The 24,172-nt window shown below is 41.3% G+C and overlaps 1 protein-coding gene across 26 annotated transcripts in view; it reads right to left on the bottom strand.

The window, feature by feature from the left end:
* Positions 1–24,172, bottom strand: part of RGS7 (regulator of G protein signaling 7) — a 448,509-nt gene that overhangs the window by 409,373 nt on the left and 14,964 nt on the right. For 15 of the 26 annotated variants that reach the window (XR_010599787.1, XR_010599786.1, XM_065589115.1 and 12 more), the window contains exons 1-2: positions 19,361–19,721; positions 18,310–18,436 (exon numbers count right to left, since the gene is read on the bottom strand). Coding sequence is in view for 21 of the 26 variants with exons in the window: in XM_065589115.1 (XP_065445187.1) it covers positions 18,310–18,387 (78 nt within the window). In the remaining 5 variants the exon portion in view is untranslated. Of the gene's footprint in view, positions 1–18,309; positions 18,437–18,646; positions 18,838–18,936; positions 19,086–19,360; positions 19,722–24,172 lie in introns of those variants that run through there. The other 11 variants (XM_065589112.1, XM_065589109.1, XM_065589107.1 and 8 more) reach the window with 8 other exon arrangements.

Consider the following 24,172-nt stretch of genomic DNA (forward strand, 5'->3'; position numbering starts at 1 on the left):
CCCAGCCAGCCCTCTAGACTGATTGCATTCTGCCTAGTGGGTGTTCCCCAGGTGTAAATATATTTGTAATACAGATATATAGTCAATATTCCCAACTTCAGATACAAAAGTGATACATGCATAAAAATAGGATAATTTCATATTCAGTAAGTCATAACCTTTTCAATTATATCTTACATCATCTATCTTGCATAAAATACATCATAATTACACCATAATCATATCATAACAATATCTCTATGAAGAATATGGGGTGTAGTGTCACAGTTGGCATTAGTGCAGATCAGTACTTAACTTGTACCAGGGCACCTCTGGGCTTGCTGCATTAGTTATGAATGTAAAAAAATTGCTTGAGCCCCAGCACCTAATTGCTTCAGCACCCAGCACCTTTTTCATTATAAATTAAGCAGTGGTACAGACAGAGCATTATGCTGCTTTTTCCTGCGGCACATGTGTGGGAGAAAGGCATCTAGCTCTCCTGGAAACCAAAATGAAGCATTACCCAAAGTGGAAAATGTATATGACCTTGCTCTGTTCTTCAAGACACAGGAGTCAAGATCTGAGCATCTAGTTTAACTCAGTAAAATACAAAAGATCCCATTGGTTGTTTAATAATAGAGATAGTGCATGATTTTTCTAAGGTGCTGAGCACCTCTTGTTCCCATTGGACTTCAGTGGGTTTTGTGGTTGCTTGGCAACTCTGAAAACACACACACACATAGGCAAGAAATTTCAAATCTTGTAATCTAGTGTGAGTGTGTGTGAGAGTGGGTGGGTAAATTTTATTGCTCAGAGCACTTTAATTGTTTTAAATTAAATTACTGCATTCATAATAACTTAGCATTTTATAGTGCTTCATATGCTCCAACCACTGTACAGATATTAACCAAGCAATTCTCATAACACCCCCATGAGATAGGTGGATTAGGAGTATAATTAAACACCTTTATGGATGAGGAAGCCAAGACAAAAAGGCAAAATAATTTGTTACGTGCCACACAGTAAGTCAGTGGCATATCCAGGATTGGAATGGAGAACACCTCATGATTCCTAGTCTCGTGCTCATTCCTCCAGATCACACTGCCTCTATGTACCTGCATGACAAACTTGTGGAAAATTACTAAAAATCAGGGATTTTGTAGCACAGCCACCCAATCTTATATTTCTTGCACTATTTTGCCCCCTTTACAGAAGGAACTGGGCTAGGATTTAAAAAGACACAAAATAGAAGGGTTTTGTTTTGTTTTTTAAACAGCTTCAGAGGAAGCCTAGTTTTGAATCTTGTTTTTATTGTAAATTCACATTCTAATTACTGATGTCCATTCCATTTCAAATGCATGTGGGTGGCTTCTAATGACAAATCAAGAGGTGCCATGAGTTTGGTCCACATGAAAGACACATTGCATTCTATCTTGGTAATTCCTAAGAGTTTGGGTGAATAAGAAGCAATAAAATGAATCATTCTTATGAACTATTTCAAGTCCCTGTCTGTCAAAGGAAATGAGCTAAATCATTTATTCATTCTGATAATACAGTATATCAAAGAAAAATCTATACAATGGAAGAATATATGAGAGATTTTCCCACAGAGGTCACAGAACCTAATCTTCCAGAATGGAATCTCCAAGCACCAGGAATTTCAGATTTGTTTTAACAGTCATGAACATCATTTACTGTGGAGAAATAAATACAATCAGGAGGAGATGTACTGTGTGGAAGACAAACTGCAATAGCATTAATGATATCATCATTCCAAGGGATATTAATTGTCTGAGATGGAGATTTTATTATCTAGACAAAATGCACAAAAAAGCAAACATTTATTTTCATGATTATTAAATTAAGGTTAATTATAAATCATTAATCAGCATGCAAGAAAATTGGGTTTTGCCAGGCTAATATTCCAAGTACCAAAAAATACAATCCAGACTTCAATTAGCTGAGGTCACATTGCTTATTTAAATATCTGATCAAATAAACCTAATAAAATGAACACACAGTGAAACACACTAAACTAGAGTCCCCATCCTGCAAAGTGTGACAGGAAAGCAGATACTTCATATATACTGCAGGACTCTGCTGGCACAGGGGTACTCTTTGCAGGCTTGTGCCCAGGGCTGGCTCCAGGCACCAGCCAAGCAAGCTGGTGCTTGGGGCGGCAGCTTGTAGGAGGCGGCATTCTGGCCAATCCTAGGGCGGCATGGCCGCTTTTTTTTGTTTTGTTGTTGTTGTTGTTCCGCTCCGGCTGCCCTGTTGGGGGCAGCGGTGTGGAGGACGGGAGCGCCCTGCAGCAAGCCCAGCAGGGCAGCCCGCATTCTTCCCTCCAAGCCGACTGGAGCGGTGTGGAGCCCTCCCGGCAGGGGGCACGGCGGGAGGGGCCGCGTGGCAGCGCCCTGCTGAAGCCCTGGCCACTCCCCTTCTCCCTCTCCCCCCTGCACCCGGCCGTGCTGCAGGGTTTTTTTTTTTTTTTTTTTTTTTGCTTGGGGTGGCCAGAAAGCCAGAGCCGGCCCTGCTTGTGCCATAAAAGAAAGCATAAGCATGCCGGTTATTAAAAACCAAAAAGAACAGTGGAATACATTTCCTTCTCGGGTAATATTTACTTTGGGTTAAATTGGACCCTCTCTGAGCTGAGTGTGGAGGGGTCCTCCATGTGCTATGTGTCTTCCTCTGTAGTGTCATTCCTTTCCCACCTGCATGCACACATACACCTTAGAACCAGTGGAGAGCTTGCCACAGGGGAGCCATTTTGAAAAGGGGTAGATCTGGGGGCATAGGTGAAAAGAAGGGGCCAGAACCAAGGGAAGGGATAGCAATGGTATAGAGAAATTCCCACTCTACCTGTGGTACTTATGTGGCCGCATCACCGTAGTGTCTGAGTGCTTCACAATGTCTAACCTATTTCTCCTCATAGCCCCGCTGAGATAAAGCAGTGCTATTATCCCCTTTGTACAGATGGGGCACTGAGGCACACAGACTAAAGGCCAGATTTTCAAACATATTTAGGCACCTAGTGGGATTTTCAAGAGTGCCTGGAAGGTTAGGTGCTTTGTAAACCCCACTAGATGCCTAGCTACATCTTTGGGTGCCTAAAATGCTTTGAAACTCTGTCTTTAAGGCACTGGCCTGGGGTCATACAGGAAGTCCTTGGGAGGAGTAGAACCCAGATCTTTCAGCGCTAGATCCCTATCCAGCAGGCCTGCCTATTGCTCTGCTACAGGCTGCAAAAAAAGGATCTGATAGCAAAACCAAGGCAGACAGCTCTCTGAGACTCCAGCAAACAGTCCCAGGAAGTTGGGCTGGAGGTCATTGTTGACAGCATGAAAAGCAGTACAGAGGCCAGGAAGGATGGAGAATGAAAGTCAAATGAGAGGCAATCACTTAACTCCCAAGGGGTAGCAGGTTCTGCCCCATGCAGCGCTGTAGAAAAATGGCTGCTGTGCAATTTTACATTTTAACTGAAAACCGTTTTGTTTTGTCATATTTTGTTCTGAGTTCTAGAAAAGGAAGGAATCAGAAAATGTCATACAAGTATCAGATGTGTTTATGCCTCAAATTCTTAGGGTTTCGGCTGTATCCAGGCCAACTCCAGAACAAAGAACAGAAATTGCATCCACAGAGTCCATGAAGTTGACAATTATTGTCATGATTTGTATTATTCACTGGGCACAATCTGTGTGCTCAGCACTGTTCAGAATATGTCAGAAAAATGTAGTCCCCAAGCCAATGCATACAAGATTTGTAACTATGGATAAGATAGCTCAGGTATTTAAGTCTGAAATATATAGTTATTGACCACATGTTATCAACGTCACAGTGAACATGTGATATCTATGAATGGAGGTGCTGATGGCAATAGAAGTTTTACTGGATTAAGGACTAGAAGATTTGACCCTCCAACTTTCTTTCAAGAAGAAGAGCTTCTCAGAGATCCTGTGGCTGTTTATTTTCCTTTCCTGCCTGCAGTGGCACTGATATACTTCAGAAGTCTCAATATTTTTTTCAACTTTAAAATGGAATTTTCTTGGTGTTTGGTTTTAAATATTCTCCTGTGAGAACTGCAACTCAATCACTGTGGTGTTGTGTTTAAGAGCCTTCTGGAAAGTAACTAGCCTTTAAATAGAAGCAGTGTTGCCAACTCTCCTGATTTTATCATGAGTCTCATGATAATTGTTTTCCTTAAAGTCCCAGCTACTGGAATCAAGTGGATATGTAATGATTTCAGCCTTGATTCTTAAAGAAAAATGAAGTTTCTAGCCTTTGTGGCTGTGGAGAAAGCTTCAAAATGTGACCCCAGTGCACTCTAAAGGCTCAAAAAGCAGAGGCCAAATAAAAAGAATATAGCATCTGTTATTTTTACTTAATCTCATGATTATAAAGCCAAACTCATGATTTTTGGTGAGCCTGATTCATGATTTTTGAACATTTGGGATTGGCAATATTGTGAAAGTGACTTGAAAGTGTTGGTTTCTCTCCTGTTAGGGTCAGTTTGTAGTCTATTATTTGTAGTGAGGTAACACCCCTAAAGCCCCAGGCAGATGCAGTATAAACTCAAAGGGCCTTGTCCTAGTAGGATGTTTCCAGAGTTAAATGATCTATTCCAAGTTTGGTGAGCTTCAAAAAAGTGATAAAAAGTAACCTAGAATTTTCTACAATTGTTTCAATTGTTGTATTCAAGAGTTAGTAACAATGTAAGAATATACATTAAAATTTTAAACCTAACCAATGTCCCTCAAGTGACTTGACACTAGATGTAGGAACATGTTATTAGAGCAGAGTGGGTCTAATATTTATTTACTTCTCTTTTTTTATATATAAGAATTGGATAGAAATCAGCTGATAGGAGCATTGTAAGTTATTATCTGCAAAAGAAACCTAAAGTTTTTAGGTGCCTATGTAGCCCCTGGAATCAGCTAAAGTTGCCTCCCCCCTACCAAAATCTGAAATGGTGCTCCTGGCTCACCAGTCAGTCTGGGTTCTGTGAGGTGGGGAGGGGTTCAGGGCAGGACAGGCAGGCAGGGAGGAAATGCACAAACTCCAACAGCAGTTACACAGAAGAGAGAGTTAACACTACACTACTTCAGGGTCTATTAACTTTTCTGTGGATCCTCTGGAGAGCCACTATGGTAACTATAGCTTCCCTGGAACTGTGCTGTCAGGGTTTAACCCCTCAAATCACTGCAGGGATACAAGAAGTCAGCATGGATGACTTAGGCCTCTCATGTATCCTCACAGACATTCTCTCAAAAGAAAGCCCATCCTAAGGTTTTTCCACATGGTAGGACACTACGTGAGTCTATGATAATAGAAGCTTCATTTGCCTCAAGAGGCACGCAGTGAATATTCTTACTCAAATATAGGAGCTGTTAACGGAGTACAAGAATCATAATTAAAATAATCTCATAAAGTGAGTACATTGGGCTAGTATGCAATGTTGTTGTAGCCATGTTGGTCCCAAGATATTGGAGAGACAAGGAGGGTGAGGTAATAACTTAATCCTTAAACATTGCATCCACCACAATCTCTCCACCATCAAGAGGACAGCTATACAGTCCCTGAAATCTAACCATCAGATAGTGACTGAACCAGCAGACAAAGGTGGCACCATTGTAGTCCTCAACCATGAGGACTATGTTAATGAGGCCAGTTGACAACTCTTCAACACTGCCTACTATAAAGAACTCAAAGACCCCACACCACAATTTACCCAGGAATTTAAGGATATCATCAAATCCTTCCCCAAACAACTCCAATAAATACTTTACAAACTCATCCCCACAAACCCATACAAGGACCTTCTACATGCTTTCCAAGATACACAAATAAGAGAACCCAGACAGACCCATTATATCTGGTTACTGAAGGAAGATTGGGACTCACAGAAACCATTCTCAAACCACTCACCACACAAAGGGCCAGCTTCCTCCAGGATACAAATGACTTTGTCCATAAATTTCACAACATTAATAACCTCCCTCAGAACACCATCTTTTCCACCATGGATGTCATTTCCCTATACATTAACACCCCTCACAATGACAGCATAGCTGCCTACCTCAAATATGTAAAGACAATGGATAACCCTCAGATACCCACCCCAAACTCATCACTAAACTCATCCATTTCATCCTCACCCAAATCAATTTTACATTCAGCCACAAACATTTTGCCCAAACCCTGGGAACAGCCATGGGAACATGGTACTAGGATGGGTCCTCAATATGCCAACCTCATCTAGGACCACCTTGAAGAAAATTTTTTGGGCAAATGCACCACAAAACCAATGATATAAAAAGATACGTTGATGATATTTTCACCCTCTGGATAAACATCTTAAACTCTCTCAGATTTCCACCACAACTTCAACCCCACCGCCCTCCCCACCTCATCCATTAAACTCTCTGGAACACTCCCACACTAGCATCAACTTCCTGAACACCGCAATCAACTTCCACAATGGAACCCTACAGACAACTATATACACAAGGAACCCTCAGATCACCACACCTACCTTCATAGCTCCAGGAAGCACACCAAGAAATTGGTTATCTACAGCCACTCAGATACCACAGAATATGCTTGGAGAAGGAAGTCTGGGATATTCACCTTAACACACTAAAATTGCCTTCACGAAACAAGACTACTACAACAGAGAAGTAGATTGCATCATGGAACGGGCCAGCCAAATACCCCAAGAGAACTTGCTTCAATACAGAAATAAAACCCCCTTTCAACTGCACACCCCTACTTATCACCTACCACCCCACACTGATGAAACTCCATATAGGTTCCAAACAATTACAATCCATACTCAATGGAGGCCCCATCCTGAAAGTTTTCTTTCCTGACTCCCAATTCTGGACTTCAAACAACCCCCTCCCCCAACATCTCCAAGCTCATCATCAAAAGCAAGATCCCCCCAGACCAGGACTCACCAACTCAAGGTAGCACCAGACCCTGCCAGAACAAGAGATGCAAAACCTTCAGACATATCTACAGTGCTATAATGATCAATGCCCCCCACAACATGCCTTTCAAAATCCATGTGTACACGTGTGGTGTATCTCATCCAGTTCACTAAATGCCCAATAACAATTATGTGGGTGAAACAAGACAATCACTATGCTCTCAAATGAACTCACACAGGAAAATGATAAAAAGACAACAACACTATCACCTACAGGTAAACACTTTTCACAAAACAATCACTGACTCATCAGTCAGCATCCTCAAAGGAAACCTGTACAATGTTTACAAAAGACAACCCAAAGAGCTTAAATTCATAATTTTGCTAGACAGTGAAAATGATGGTCTTAAGACACTGGATTTATGGTTTATTACAACAATCTGTAACCCACTAACCCCCACTTTTGGTCCTATGACTACACGGGTGTTAATTGGCCACTTCACCTTGAATGGTCCCATACAATGTGCCTAACTACTTATTCTAAAGTATCTGCCTAATCTGGTATTTAGCTGTGACACCCAGTACCTTTCCCAGACCTGAAGAAGAGCTCTGTGTAGCTCAAAAGCTTGTCTCTCTCACCAGCAAAAGTTGGTCCAATAAAAGATATTACCTTACCTACCTGGTCTCTCTACATTGGGCTAGGTCACTTCATTAAAACATTTACCTGAATATGACAGATTGGTTCTTGACATTCAGAAAGCAACCTCTTACCAATGTTATATCAAAAAGGAAGAATAAATCATTCATGCGTCTTTCTATATGTGCTTATAGCAGAGGGAAGGGGGGAGAATTAAGACTGAAAGGAACATTCCCCCTTTAAATTCCTGTCCTGTTGCCACAATCCAAGGCACTTTCATTAGTCAGAGTCAGCACAGAGAGATACCTGAGGAAGATACATCAGTCAAACCATTACAAGCAAATTTAGAAATCCGCAGTAGCATTTTGTGATAGAGCCTTCCCCATAAGAAATGCCAAGCCTCAAATTCCAGGATGCTAACAACAAACAACAACAACAAGTTTCAAAATATAAACTCATTTCCCCCATAATAAGAAAGCTCCCAAAATGATATACACAGAGAACTAAGTCTAAGAGCTATGTATGCAGCAACCGAGTGAAGTGTAGGATTGGCATTCAAATTTTGAGATTTCAGCTATATTTTGAATTAAAAGCCACTGTAATATAAACCAAGACAAAAAATGGTAGTTAGCTCTTGGTTTCCACAGTTTTAAGTGTTTTTAAGGGTTTTTTTTTTTTTTTTTTTTTTTGGTTGTTTCACATTTGCACACAGAGATTTGTAGTGGTACATTTTCTAGTAACAGAATTTAGAAGCCTTTACTAATATACATATAAAATGTTTGTGGTTTGGAATTCCCTTTGTTTTTCTAAATCTGATTAAATGAAATATCAGGCTCCAGCTGCTTTCCATGAAGAGCTTTGCACACTATCTAGGGAAAGATTCACTGTCAGATAAAGCTGTCTTTGCCAGGTGCTACAGAGGTTTGTTTGGAGCTGTAGGCCGTGCTGGAGCCCTAAGCATACGTAACAGTATGGGTCAAAGGCTGTGAACCAGAGTAGGCCTGGCCTTGGCAGAATAGTAACACACCAGGTTTGGCTAACCAAATAAGTACATTCCTGACCAGAGAGGATGCTATAAGAACCAGAGTTCTAAAGTAACTGTGTAAACAAGTTCCCAAGAGATTGTACAGGAACACATTGACCCATCGTAAGAGAAGATTGGGATGGCAGGATAATGGATGAGGATATTTTGTTCAAACTAGCAGGTTCAAGATATAAAGGTGGCAACTACCAACATCTGGAGTGCAATATGTAACTTGTTTGTATCGATGTATAAAAAGAAGTCATAGGAGGGGCATCTTTGTATCAGCTGAGGGGACAGGATCCTGGTATCCTGACTGAACCTTTACCTTATCACAGAAATACATGTGTTAGTGTCCCTGTCACCCATTGGGCATGCCTTTGCCACCAAACCAAGCCTGTGGTCTTCCTTGACAAACAACATATAGATCTGCTGAATCAGCAAGCTGCATCCTCTGTTTATGCAGCTAATACCAGAGCGCCAAGAACAGTAGCACAGAGTGGCTGTGACAACTTAGCAGCCTTTGCAACTCTCTGCAGCACTAACAACAGGAGCAACTATTCTTGTTTTACCAGCTGAGCTCCTTGGGCAGCCCAGGTTCCCAGAGAGTTTCCAGCTTCGGTTCCCCAGACAATCCTACATTCCCTGACTCCAGCCCTACTTCCCAGACACACCAACTTTATGCACCAGTAGTAGCCCTGGCTAGCCAACTAGCCCCATTCCCTGGCTCCTCTTAGGCCCTGCCTCCATGTCCACTTTCTTCCCTCTTCTAAAGTCTGAAGCAGGAGTCCAGCTTTATTGATTTCCCAGCAGCACAGAAGTCAAAGCCCCTGTCCCCAGTCAAGTGTCTCATTCCATTCAATGTTCTCTTATGTCTCACCCAGGTCTTCCACTCTCAACTCTTTGCTAACCACCAGATGATATCCAATCCAAAATCAAAACCCTCAGCTCACCCACTTGTGTTCAAAATCATGTAGAAAGTTTTGCTTCCCTCACTCTTCACATCACTGGCCTCCTATTCACCTGTGCAGTTTTCAAGTCTCACTCTTCCCTTTAAGGCCATTGCCCTAAAAATGGTCCTTCCTACTTGTCTTCTCTTACTGCTCCCACCCTTACTTTACTTTACTTTCCTTTCATCTCCTTTCCAAAGTTCCCTCCTATTGTCATAAGTACAGCTTTTTCCCTTCTAACCCTCGTTCTTCCTGTTCTTGTTCATTCTGGTTGTCATTTTAAATCTCAGCTCAAAACCTCTTTTCCTCATCCTAAAGATTCTCAGCTAGATCCTGTAAGGTCCTGAGAAACTCCATTTCCCAATGAAGCCAATGGAATTTGAAGACACTCAGCATCCCCACACAGTGTTTAGTACCTTGCAAGACCAGCCTTGATGGGCTCTTCTCTTCCATACTCAGCATTCTCTTATCTTTCAACAGCAGAAATTGATTGGTCAGGTCTGGTTGCTTAGTGTGGGACAGTGGATTATAGTGCTATTGCAGAGTCTTGAGACTAGCATTCTATTTCCAGCTTCTCCACTCACCTTGTGACCTTGGGCAAATCATTTCATTTCACCGTGCCTCCCCATCAACTGGGGATAATGCCTCCCCACTGTAAAATGGGGATAATGATATGTGCCTCTTTGGTAATGTTTTGTGAGATCCACAGACAAAAAGTGCTAGATATTATGATACATTGCTGTATTGTTATCCTTCTCCAGCATTTGGGTTGAAAACAGATATATTGAAATGTAATGCCATATGTATATTTTACTGATGAATTTTTCATGTCCTCTGTAGATTTTTGTTGTCTAAAGTTTGGGTTTGCAGGGTAGAATTTGGGAACTTTTATTTTAAAGAAAATGTTTTTTCTGCTCTGATTTGGTGGGGGATGGTATTGTGTTCTCCTTAATCCATTATTAGACATTTAATTCATCTGAAATTGTTAAACTGAAAAAAATACATTTTAAACAGTTTGTATTTATTTGTGAACTTTGAATTTGCAGTCTTACAGCCATCCTCTTTTGCTTTGCTTGAAATCCCTCAATTTTTATATCACATGACATATATGGAACCTCAGCATTTCAAAAAACATGTTGTAAATTTAAAATCATAATAAAAAAGTGACTATACTGCACGTCACTATCAATAGAATGGTTGTTTCCATAGTAACTAATGTAGAATGCTTCAAAAGGGAAAGAGTAGAGAGACTGAAAGTGACAATGTACAATCCACACAGGCATATACAGTATTAAACTGCATGTATGTGATATAAGAAAGAAGCAACATGGTTGCACAGCATGCTGTAACATTTTTCTACTTCAGTCACTGGCAAGTAATGCTGTAATTTCAAGCTTACAGCACTGTGGGGAAGGGGATGATGCCTATCACCTGGTGGCATTAGGTTTCCCTTCTCCCTGCCCAGCAAGGACTATCAGCTAACAGAACCACCACACTTACTTTTGGGGCCCAACATACAAGCAGGACCTTTTCCTATAGGTGTGCCATGGGGTCCACTCACCGCTAGAGTGCTGCTTCCTGGTTGTTCTGGGGATTAGCTGGTTCCAGATGTAACACCCTCTTCTGTCAGTTCCTTGCCCTATAGGCTCTCTATCTTCATGACTCAGCCCTCCAGACATGTCATTATAGTCCTCCCCTTCTGGGCTATCAAAGTCCCTCCATACAAAAACAGTAATCTTGCCTTCACTGCCCTGACCATGCCACACCTCCAGTGTCTGGTAGAGGACAGGCCCACGTTCCCCTACTCCAGGTTCCAGTCCAGGGACCCTATCTCTAGCAACAGTGGCCGGCTTTCTGGCAGACCGTGTTGCCCTTCTCCTGGGCTCCTTCCTACTTCTCAGCTCTATCTTCTGGCTCCCCCCATCTCTGGGTTTACCAGCCCAAACTCCCTCCTCCCTGAGAGGACCTACAGGCTACCTATCACTGTAGTCCCAAGTACACATCCCTTCTCCTAGGAAGTGACTGTAAATAATCTCCCCTGCAGCCCCTTCTGCCACTAATTTCCTGTCTTTATAAACCTGGCCCAGCTCTTTCCCCTGCCAGACTTCATCAGCAACTAGGCTTTGTCATGCCCTCACTTTCCTCCAGGTGCAGCCTATAGGTTAATTGGCCTAATTTACCCCTTCAGGCCTTGTGTGGGGTGGACGCCCCGTCACATGGTGCTATTCCTCTTAAGGGGCAGAGGTAGAAGCAGATGACTGGCAACCAGACCACATAAGCCACAACAGTGGGCCAAACAATGGTTTAGGCAGTGACACCTCCTAGTAGGCAAACAGCTGTGTCAAGGACTTTCTGTGAGACTAGTTTAAAGAAAGAAAGCCAGCTAATGCCTCAATGCAGCCAGCAGAAATTCCTTCCACCTGTTGAAGAGAGAAGACATGGAGTCTTGCAGCTAGTAATCCAATTGTATAGTATTAGTGACATAGCTACACGTTTTTTTCCCCATGTCTCCACCTCCTGGAGAGAAGTATACATTATGGTGACATCACCAGTAGTACGTAAAGAAATGTATAAGTTGGCCCTACTCATGGACCTGCAAACACCCCCATTCAAATCCTCCCACTGTCATCAGAAACATCTTTAGCTTGTATACATACATCAGCTATGGCACTAAAGTTATAAGGAATTTATGGTGAAAAAAAAATAAATTACAGAAACAGTGTGTGTGTGTGGGGGGGGGGGGGAAATCAGCCTTTTTTTATACCCAAACTATTTTCAGTGGCTCAGCTTTAGTGTACTTGTAGCATTACCACCTTGGGCTGTAATCACATTGTATCTGACCAAGAAGAGAGAGCTAAGGGCCCAGTTAATACTTTCATGGACCCTGCAGTCACTATAAATTCAACAATAAGAGTACCACATACTCAGTCACCATGAGAGTTACCCACAGTACCTCAGTCTTTCTTTGAATTTGCATCTTCCATTCAAGTATTAACTGGGCCTTCAGACCTTTCTGCGTGGTCAGATATAATGTGATCACAGCCCATGGGGATACTGCTATATGCAAATTAAATATGAGCCACTGAAAATTGGAAATAGTTATTATGGATACAAAAAGGCCAATTTTTTCAGTTTCTGTAACTTATTTTTGTACCAGGAATTCCCTATAATAATTTTAAAGCCATATATGTTCATCAGTGTCAGCTAACTCAGGTCTATGAGTAGGTCCAATTTATATTTTCCTTTATGTATCAGTAGGGGTGCCACCATAATGTAGGCATATTCAGAAGTACGCAGTGCCAGACTAATTCTTTTCCTATTGAAGTCAATGATAAGTCTTCCATAGGCCATTGCTTAACATTTTTAAAATTCCATCCTTCGTGTCCTTCCCAAATATGAAGACTGCAGTCCGGCTAACTTCCACCAGGTAACTTTTTTCCTGAAGTGAATACTTGAGAATACCCACACATTACCAATACAATTTTATTTGACTGCCACTTCAAATAGCCAATTTATTTTGGAGAAGGCCCTTTGAGAGGAGAGGAGGGAAACTAAAGAGAGTTATCACCATTTCCACAGCTTACATTGTAGAAAACAAGGATAATAGGAATGGCAAGACATCATTCCTGTAAATATCACATTTCTATGAGTAATTTCAAATTATAGTGGACTGGCAAATAAACTTATAATACAAGTCTAGCAAGTATGAACTTTGATTATTGGAACAGAAATAGAACCAAGAACATGGTAGCCTCAAACACTATGAAAATATGATCACCTACATAAAAAACTATTTTAATATTTAGGGCAGGGAGAGAGGTGGTGACTCAAAGTCTCAGTCAACAAGAATATAATTAATTACTCCAACAAAGGTAGTCCTGATATCACAAAAAAGGCCAAAGCTGGATTGGAATATCTTAAACAGGTGATTAAAAAAGCAAGTAAACTTGTAAATTAGAGTTCATAATCCCCCATAGGGGGATTCAACTTGTTCAATTTAGAATATTTTAAAACAGAACATGAGAGTGATCAATTAGCATCCTATGGCTTTTTTCAACTCGAGGAAATACAGCATGGGGTAGTGGTTCTAAAATTAGAAGTTTTCCCAACAATAAATTCTATCCTATCTATGTCACAAATGGAAGAAAGAAAACAACCTCAAGTTCTGAAAACTTAAGCTCATAAGATACAAGAAAAAGCCAATATTAGTAGTTTTCTCTACAATCCAACTTCCAGCCACAATTGAAAGTGTTGCTGAAATCAAAGATTTCTATATGATGTTCAAACACTAATGGTTCCAGTGTTCTTACATCCTCTAATTCAGCTTTTAATTGCTGATGGATATAGACTCAGTAGGAAAGGAAATAAAAGTAATACTTTCAATGTGTTCATATTTGCCTGAAGCTAATACCAGGAAACTTTAGGATTCTTCCTAAGGTATGTTGGCACCACCTATGTGTCATATTTCATTATTTTATAATGAGGCAGGCATCTAAAAAAAGTAATGCAGATGACATTCTATTAAAAGAAAAAAAGTACAAGAGCTTTCAGAGGTTGCTTGATACCGATATAAGGAACTATTTATCTATGCTACTGCCTTTTGCAATACAGATTTAAACAAGTAATTTATGCACTAAATATTTAACTCAAATATTTGATCTGGATTTTCTATAAAAAAATCATCTAAATGTGCAGTATACTTTCTGTGTAAATGAACATGGAACACTGGAAGAAATCTAGATTGTGTCATTGTATACTATTATGTTTTCTTCATCTTCCTTTTCTGGACAAACCAATCAGCTTTCTCCACTTCCTTATCTTGGTAACTAACCAGAAACTAACTATGGGTGAGAGATGAGATTATTTACTGTAATCTTTGTGGTTCTGTCAGGGCTTGGCATCTCTGAAAATTAACACTGGATCTATAAATCCCCTGACCTTTGAAAAAGGTCAGATCCAGCCCTCGGAATTCAGACTCTCTCTATGACGGGCCAAACTTCAATATTGAATCCAAATACCCCTGAACTTCATAAAAATGCAGATTCAGATCAGATCTCTGATCCAAACATTGTGACTCAGGACCATCTCAAATCATCCAAATTCTTCAAATTTTCTAGTCCTTTCATGACTTGGCTAGGCTGGGATTTAGGGAGACCTGGGCTGTGACTCTAGGCAGTCCAGACTGTATTTAATAAGACAGGAGCTAGAGAGACTGTGAGAACTACAAGGTTATGTTTGTGCTCAGCATCGTCAATAAAGAATTTGCTTTGTATTCACTACAGTCAAGGCCTGTCTCTTACCTATCACAAGAGATATTACATGTTTCCTCTTTTTCTCATGGGCACAAATATCAGATTCCCATCCCACACAATGATGCTGCATAAATATCGTATTGGGACAAACAGTTAAACCCAATCACATTTAAGCCATGGCATTCAAGATGTAAGGAGATTTTGAATTCTAAATATTCAATCATCCATGAGACAACCACCCCAAAAGTACATAACTTTTTCAAGTAACTTCTAATTCATTTTCTGTCTAATTTTTTTTTTTTTAGAAAGTACTTCATATATTTGGCAGGTCTGTACTCTAGTTACTCACCACAGTTCATTCATCCCTAATACAATGGCAAAATGCAACAAAACTTACTAGTCATTGCAGCCTCTTAGAAAATGGAGGAGCATTATGTTCTGAAATTGATTACAAAATTCCTGTGGTGTAGGAGCCACTATTAAACCATCATACTTGAAGACTTCAAGGGCAGCTGGTAATATCTGAAGTAAAATGACTTATGCTTTAACAACCTCTTATCATATTCTAAACACAGAAGTCTTCTATATTTGTTGATGGTAGTATCACATTTGCATCCTGTCATACACACCTATGTACTTTTAAAATACATATGTCACCAGATCTTATTTTGTTTCCTGTTTCCCAGAACATTGCTTGGAAGTTTTCACCCGAGACTGGGACACCTGTCAGTACGATCTATAGTATGATAGGTCAAGAGGAGTAGTTAAAGGAATCAAAGAAAGCAGGCATAGACTCAGACTGTAAAGTGAGAAGGGACCATAATGATCATCCAGTCTGACATCCTCCACATTGCAGGCCATATAACCTCACCCATCCATTCCTGTAATAGACCCATAACCTTTGGCTGAGTTACTGAAGTCATCAAATCATGATTTAAAAAGACTTCAAGTTACAGAGAATTCACCATTTATAGTAGCTTAAACCTTCAAATGACCTGGACTCCACACTACAGAGGAAGGTGAAACCCCCCCTGGGTCTCTGCCAATCTGACCCAGGGAAAATTCTTTCCCAACCACAGAAATAACATGACAGATTATATTGCATTAGATTAAGATATGTGAAAAGTGTCCTACTATACAACTCTGTTTTTAAAAATGCCATAGAAAAACTAGGTAAATAAACACAGTATTTGTACTTTCCTATACATGTTACAGATGTCTGGAAGTTACACTTCAGCAATGAGATAGACATTTAAAAAAAAAATCAGTTTAGTGGGTTAAAAAAAAAAGTGTAACTGACACCCAAGTCCTTTTAATATCTCCTATGCAATAGTTCTACCATCCATTATACAGCTGAAACATTACAATGAAAGGTTTCAGAGTAGCAACCGTGTTAGTCTGTATCCGTAAAAAGAACAGGAGTACTTGTGGCACCTTAGAGACTAACAAATTTATTAGAGCATAAGCTTTCGTGGACTACAGCCCACTTCTTCGGATGCAAACAGACTCCAACGAGAGACTGCTGAGATGGAATTGATATGCAAACTAGACACAATCAACTCAGGATTGAATAAGGACATTGAATCTATCTCCCCTTGTAAGTATTCTCACACTTCTTATCAAACTGTCTGTACTGGGCTAGCTTGATTATCACTTCAAAAGTTTTTTTTCCTCTTACTTAATTGGCCTCTCAGAGTTGTTAAGACAACTCCCACCTGTTTATCCTCTCTGTATGTGTGTATATATATCTCCTCAATATTTATTCCACTCTGTATGCATCCGAAGAAGTGGGCTGTAGTCCACGAAAGCTTATGCTCTAATAAATTTGTTAGTCTCTAAGGTGCCACAAGTACTCCTGTTCTTATTACAATGAAACTTACTCTTAAGTATATATATGTAAAATATAATTAAATACTGTGTTTTTGAGGGAGCTGAATCAAATCAACTAGGTGCAATAATTTTTTAGGAAATATTATATTATGATAACCATTCTGCCCAGGTTTGTTTACTATATAAATATACATAAGCGCATAGATACAATTTTTGTACACAATTGTAAAGTTAATGGACAGGTAGTCCAATGACATTATGCACGTGCAAATTTTTCCAAACTTTTGTGCATCAAAATTCCTAAAATTATATTTAGTCACGTAAATAAAAGTAGCCTGATTTTCAGAGGTGCTGGGCATTCCCAAATCCCATTGAAGTCAGCAGTATCTTTGAAAATAAGGCAGCATGGACTATACATCAAAAATTTGTGACTACCAAAATATTTATAATCTCTGGAAAGAACAGTCTATTATCATAATATCTGATGACATCAATTACTCTCACTGTTGAAGAAGCACTGACATTAATCTGAGAATTTTTTATTGCAGTCAATGTGGAGGGGGGAGGGAGAGAGTCAACTAAAAGACAAAAATAAGAGTTGATTTTTCTATTTTAAATACCACAAACTAATTACAACTCCCTAAATTCTGGGAGTAAACAGGTAGTTAAAACATTCTGCATCCAAGTTTCTCTTTCACCACTCCACAATTTATAATTAAATGAGAAAATTCTTAATTTAGTTGTATTTATTTAAAGAAGTCAAATTCAAAGGTAAAGACAACTTTATCCCCTTAGTTTAAACAATCTGTTTCCACACTAACCTATCTCAAATTCCCCAAGCAACCATTCTAATTGAAGTACAGTAGCCAAATAAATCCCATTATTTAGGTCAATGTCTGGGAGTTTGTTTATTGATGTTGTTGTTAAAACATTTATCGTGTTGGGAAATCTATTTGCAGAGAGAATCCTTGGAATATACATTTTAAAAATTCTATTGATTGCAAAACAAAAAAAATCTACACAATTATTTTCCTCATACCACATGTGTAACTAACATTTTAATTGAATTGTAAACAATTGACTAACCATAAAACATTTGTTATTTGAAAACTAAAGTATGTAATATTTTTACTCATTTTACAATCAAATCATTTTAAAAGTGAATACTCTAACTCAATCGTAAAATGTTTCATCATCACATATCAGCTGTACCCAGCACGTGGAAATAGCAGGTAAAATAAACTAAATATTGCAACACTGCCATCTGACACACAAAATGAACCGAACATGAATTAATGTTTAAAGCATGTATTATAGAATAAACGTTCTTGAATACTTTGCAAAGTTAGCATATGTATCTGTGTTTTAAAATTGAGAGCAAGAGATTAGGTAATTTCTTAAAATAAAAGACAACAGATAAACCAGTTGGGATATCGAGCTAACATTTCACACGCTCATACTGTTGCTATTGAAGTAGTGTAAAGTATACATCATGTACTAAATATTCCAACAGTAAAGCACGGATATCTCGGATGCTCTGAAATCATGTTGTTGCACTCCTACGAATGGAACATCAGAGCAGCAGCTTGTATCAAGACAAGTGGAGGCAAAATGTTAAAATAGTTAAATTTTCGGGGGGGGGGGGAGAAACCAGGAGCGAAAGTTTCCTAATGCCATTTGCCCAACTGTTTCGTAGAATTTAAAAAGCCTCTTACCTTTCTGTATACCAGCATGTTTGGGGATTCATCAGCCACTCCGTTGCTGCTTTGCCCATAATTATTTCCTTGCGCCATGTCCCAATGCTACGATCCGCTGACAAATGTCGCGCTGGGCAATTTGCCACTGTGAAAGGTAAGAGTGATCAGTGAAATACAGCTGCAGCAGGTCTCCTTCCCCCTACTGACGGTGATTAGTAGAGCTGACTTTCTCCCAACATGTTACCATCATCCGTTTCTCCGCCCGAAATTTACACTGGGGCAAAGCAGCTAATTCCCCGTTTACTGCCATTACCCCCTTGTGCCGGTAAATAATGAATGAGTGTAATGTACTAACCTAGTTTCGACTTTAATGAATTGCCACTTCACACCGCTGAGCACACTAGGGTACAGCGGCATCTCCCTACACAATGCTCCCCCACACACGCACGCCCCCACTGAATACTGGACACCGCATCTTTCTGATCGCCCTTTAAAGGGCTGCGTCCGCGTGTCAGGGACTGCCAATTAGTCGGCTGCCTTCCCAGCTGTTCAGCTCGCTGTTAGTCCCGCGCCCCGCACCCCAGCAGCCGCCCTGAGGTATCTCCCGCTGCAGCGCTTCCCCCGGCCCGTGCAGCGCTCACCCACCTGCACAAAGAGCCGTGCCAGCTCTTTTTTTGAGGGGGGAGCCCCCCGGCACAACACGATGCCGGCTCCATCGCCTCCTCCCCCCCTCCACGGGCAGAGCGCGCCGGCGGCCGCAGAGCCCCAACCGGGCTCTGAGCTGCCCGCCCGACAACCCGCTGCGGGAGGGCGGGGGTAGGGTTCACCGCGACCCCCCCCCGCCAGCCCCGGGGAGCTCCGCTCTCCCCCCGGCCCGGCGTCTCCAGCCCCGCGGCACGTTCGGGCTGGTACTGCCGGCGGCTCTGCCCTGCTTCGGGAAGCCCGCGCCTGGGCTTTCAGCACCGCGGACAGCAGCCCCGGAAGCCCTCAGCCCCCTGCTTGCCGGCACCTCACCCGCGCCGCTCTGGGGGAGGGTGAACTCCCCCCGCTCCCCGCCCTGCCTATTTACCTCCCCGGGCCAAGGTCACTGGCTGCACGGCGGCAGCGGCTCCTCTCCTCCGCCTCCTCCGGGCGCGCGCCGCGCGGTCCGTGTCAGCCGGCAGCGGAGGGAGGGATGCGAGGATCGGTCATCACACAAACAATGCGCACCCAGGCTGCTGCCGCCTGCTGCCGCTGCCACCGCGGAGGCTGCGACTCTCCCCCGCCCAAGCCTTGCACAAGCGGCCGCGGCTTCCCTCCCTGGAACGGAGCTGCCTCGTCACGTGAGGAAATGGAACGTCAAAGGTGCTGCTGCTGCTGCAGCGCCAGGCGACTCACACACCCGCCTGCTCTCTAGCTGCTGCTGCTGCTCTCAGCTCTCTCTCCCCCGCCCCACGGGAAGCAGCCAAGGAGCTGCAGCTGCCTGCAGGTTTGGCAGCAAGTTGTCAACGAGATTAGGCAACGCGGGAGGGCTGGCCAAGAATAGAATATGGGCTAATGGGATGGATGATGCGGGGGAGGGGGCAGCAGTGGGGGGAAAAGTGTGTCACATCCTCTCTCTTCCTCCAGCATACAGCCCTGACTGATCAGCTACCTGTTTTTAAGGAGTGAGGCCAGCGTTTTAAAACTTGGGTCATAGAGGGGCACTTTCATGATGAAAGAGCCTAGAAATGGTGGAGCTGCTGCAGCTCTCAGTGACTCCTCTGGAAAGTAGGAAAATCAGCACCTGTGGAGGGGAATCACACCCCTGATTGAGGGAGCTGGATTTTAGGCATCCAAATTTGCTAAGCTAAAATTTTCAACCAGAAAATATTGGTAATAGCAGCAGGAATAAGCCATCTTTAGGGTGAAGAGATTTTCCTGTGACATGCTGCCCCTTGTGGAGTGTGCTTTGGGACAATCAGAGCAATTGGAGCTGGAAGAGACCTCTGTATGTAATTACAGACTCTCTCTCTCAGCAGTAGGAAGGAGATGATAATGACTTTGTCCTTCCAGGAAGGTCCTGATTGAGATGTTCTCCCCTGCACAGCAAGCAGCCAATGAGCAGCTGACCAAGAAATAAAATTGTTTATTTGTTAAATGCCTACAACAGTGGTGTCACTTGCTGTGCAAAACACAAAATAAGACAGTCCCTGCCGCAAGTGCTTACAAGTGAATTGATAGAGGAGGTCTGCTCTCTGCTGCTGTGGAAGAAGAAGAGCAGAGATGTCTCAAAGAAGGAGTCCAGCTTGTGAAGCAGGAGACCAGCTGCCAGGCCTATTGTCCACCACGTATACCACCTCCCGCCCATAACAGATCATGAATGGGAAAAGAACACGTTAAGAAATTACTTAGATAAGTTAGATGTCTTCAAGTCAGCAGGGCCTGATGATATACATCCTAGAAACTTAAGGCTGAAGAGATCTCAGTGACATTAGCGATTATCTTTGAGAACTCGTGGAAGACAGGAGAGATTCCAGAGGAAAAATATAGGACCCAACTATAAAAAAGAAATAAGAACAACCCAGGGAATAATAGATCAGTTAGCTCAACTTCTGTACACTGAAGGATATTGGAGCAAATAAACAATTTGTAAGCACCTAGATGAAAGTAAGGTGATAAGTAACAGCATGGATTTGTCAAGAAAAAAAATCATGTCAAATCAACCTATGACAGGGTAACAAGCTTTGTTTATGAGAAGCTCCCCTATCCACAAACTAGAGAAATATAACCTAGACAAACCTTCTATAAAGTGGGTAAACAACTGGTTGCAAAACCATATTCACTTGTTATCAATGATTCACAATCAAGCTGGAAGGGCATATCAGGTGGGGTCCAGTTCTATTCAATATCTTCATAAATGATTTTGATAATGGCATAGAGTAAACTTATAAAGGCTGATGATACCAAGCTGGGAGGGTTTGCAAGTGCTTTGGTGGATAGGATTAGAATTCAAAATGTTCTTAAAGTGAGGAAATTATCTGATTCAATAAGGACAAATGGAGAGTACTATATTTAGGAAGGAATAATCAACTGCACAAATACAAAATGGGAAATGAGCCTGGAAGCAGTCCTGCAGAAAAGGATCTCGGGGATAGAGTGGATCACAAACTAAATATGAGTCCATAATTTAATAGCATTGCAAAAAAATACATTATTTTGGGAGGTATTAGCTGGAGTGTTGTAAGCAAGACATGAGAAGTAATTCTCTCTCTATTCACCACTGTTAAGGCCTCAACTGGAGTATTGTGTCCAGTTCTGGGCACCACACTTCAAGAAAGATGTGGATAAATTGGAGAAAGTCCCCAGAGGAGAGCAACAAAAATGATTAAAAAGACTAGAAAACATGACCTACAAGGAAAGATTGAAAAAAAAAATGGGTTTGTTTAGGCTGGAGAAAAGACGACTGAGGGGGAATATGATAGTCTTCAAGCATATAAAGGGTTATAAGAGGAGGGTGATACATTGTTCTCCTTAGCTCCCGAAGACAGGACAAGAAGTGATGGGCTTAAACTGTAGCAAGGGAGATTTATTTTGGCCATTAGGAATAATTTCCTAACCATAAGGGTAGCTAAGCACCTGTGGAATCCCTGACATTGGAGGTTTATAAGAACAGGTTAAACACATACCTGTCAGGGAAGGTCTAGATAAAACTTATTTCTGCTTTAGTGCAGGGGACTGGATTAGATGACCGATCAAGGTCCCTTCCAGTCATATATTTCTATGAGTAGAGGAAGGTACAGGCAAGGGGAAGTCTGGTGGTATGATGTGTATTATGGGGGATGGAGACCAAATTGAGAGGTTCTCGGTACACAGAACTAAGATGGAGGCAAGGGGTGGAGTCAGCGTAGTTCATTAGAGGAAGGGGCACCACATTAAGAACTTCTAAAGGGATAGAACCAGTTTTGGAAGGAAGAGTTGAATTGGGTGCTTCTGAGAGGGACAGAGTTAAGTTAGAGGAGGAAAGAGAGCCAAGTGAAGATGTTGGGTGACAGTGGCAACTGAAGGGCTCTTTAGGAAAGTTGAGGGTGGTTTCAACAGGACAAAGGCAAGTCTGCAGATTCAGAGGCACACGGAGAGTGAGAACCATTTAAGTCCTCTGGGGTTGGCAGAGATAACTTGGTGTCATCTCCCTGGAGAATAGTAGCTTCTTGCAAATTTTTTTGGGGGGGAGGGAGGCATCTAGAAGAGTCTTTTAGCAGGACAGAATCAAGTTGGAGTTTCTGTGGGAACAGAGGCAAGTAGAAAGGGAAATGGGCTGGAGTAGAGATGAGGAGGAATAGAAGTTAGAGTAGGGTCTCTGAAACAGAGACTGGGGGAAGAGGATGGAGATCTGATAGATAAGTGGGAATGTTCTGGAGGGAAAGCAGAAGTGAAAGGGGGAGTTTGGTCACCTCAAGTGAAAATGAAGGTCAACAGGACAGAATTGAAAGGGGAAGATGTTGAGGGCTAGAGGAGCGGAGGTTAATGTCAGAGAGATCATGCTTCATGGTAGGGATAAGAAGCAGCAACAGAAAATGGAATTCTTATGGTGAGGAGCAGAAAGAGAGGGAGAACAACATGATGGGGCAGAAGAAGAGAGGAAAGAGGCATAAGACAGTGGGATTTGAATGTGAGAAGAGTTTGGTGCTTTGAGATGGGAGGGAGAAGCACAAGGAAAGCAAAGAAGAGCAAGAATAAGATTTTGGTAAGTTTATGAAAGGGAAGGAAAGGAGAAAAGAGGAGGGGAGAAAAAAAAGTGAAAATACTGGGTGTGAAAAATGTGAAACTTAAGAGTTTCTTGCCTCCTGTTAAGAACTCACATGACGTACACGAGATATGGGCCCCAAACCATGAAATTTGGATCCAAATCTGAACTTACAAAAGTTCAGGTTTGTTCAGACTCAGTGATCCAGTCATTGGAGAGAGAAATAAAGATCCTGAAAAACATTTCCTAAAGTATGCATCTGGGATTCCAAACTGAGCCCCACCTCTTGAATGGATAGAACTAAAGAGCTCAGATAGCTCAGTGATAGGGTTTTATATTGCACCAGATAGATACCATGGAAGTTGTTAAGATGTATTAAGAACACAAATCACATAACCTGCTGGGGAGCATCAAAAACAGCACAAACTCAAACACTTATTGTATCAGATTGCATTTTAACAGCTTTTTTGAGGGTGCTATAAATGGCAATGGCACAAAGTATCCTTTTAAATGCAATTTTATCTTTTGTAAAACCTCACAGGAAAATATTAAAGATTCACATATATTCCTTCCTTCCAATTACTTAGATAACTGACAGAGAATGCATTTTAATAATAGTATGCATTAGAATGGCATGGAAGAGAAATATCAGTGGGTTTCCAATATTGTTATATTATATTGCTTTCTTACAGTAATGTCATCTTATTGATCTAAGTGAGGGAACCAACAAGAAGGAAGCCAATTTGTTCTGGAATCCTTACAGTATGGATGAAGTAGTTTATATTTAGGCCTGGCAGAATTTGACTTTTTTTATTGTGATAGATATAAATGTTTATTTTTAAGCATTTCTCTATTTTATCAATTTAAATTTTCACAATTGCAGGAATTTATGAGGGAATCAGATGAGTGGGGGGGGGAGGGGTTCATGTAATAATTTTATGATAGTAGATATTGAGATTCAAAAAGTTGAAAGCATTATGACCATTAAAACACAAATTGTCTACCTGACATATCAAAATATACAAAGTAAATACCAATAAATCAAACTAAGAAGTTCTCAAGCAGCATTTTTCTTACTTTGCCTATCTGTAAATATCAGGTATCATCAATGGATTTTTTTTTCTTCAGTTTGTGTATGTACAGTGAAATCAATGTTTACCTACACTTACTGATAAA

The sequence above is a fragment of the Chrysemys picta genome, chromosome 3 (assembly GCF_011386835.1).
Source record: "Chrysemys picta bellii isolate R12L10 chromosome 3, ASM1138683v2, whole genome shotgun sequence".
Taxonomy (NCBI): Eukaryota; Metazoa; Chordata; order Testudines; family Emydidae; genus Chrysemys; species Chrysemys picta.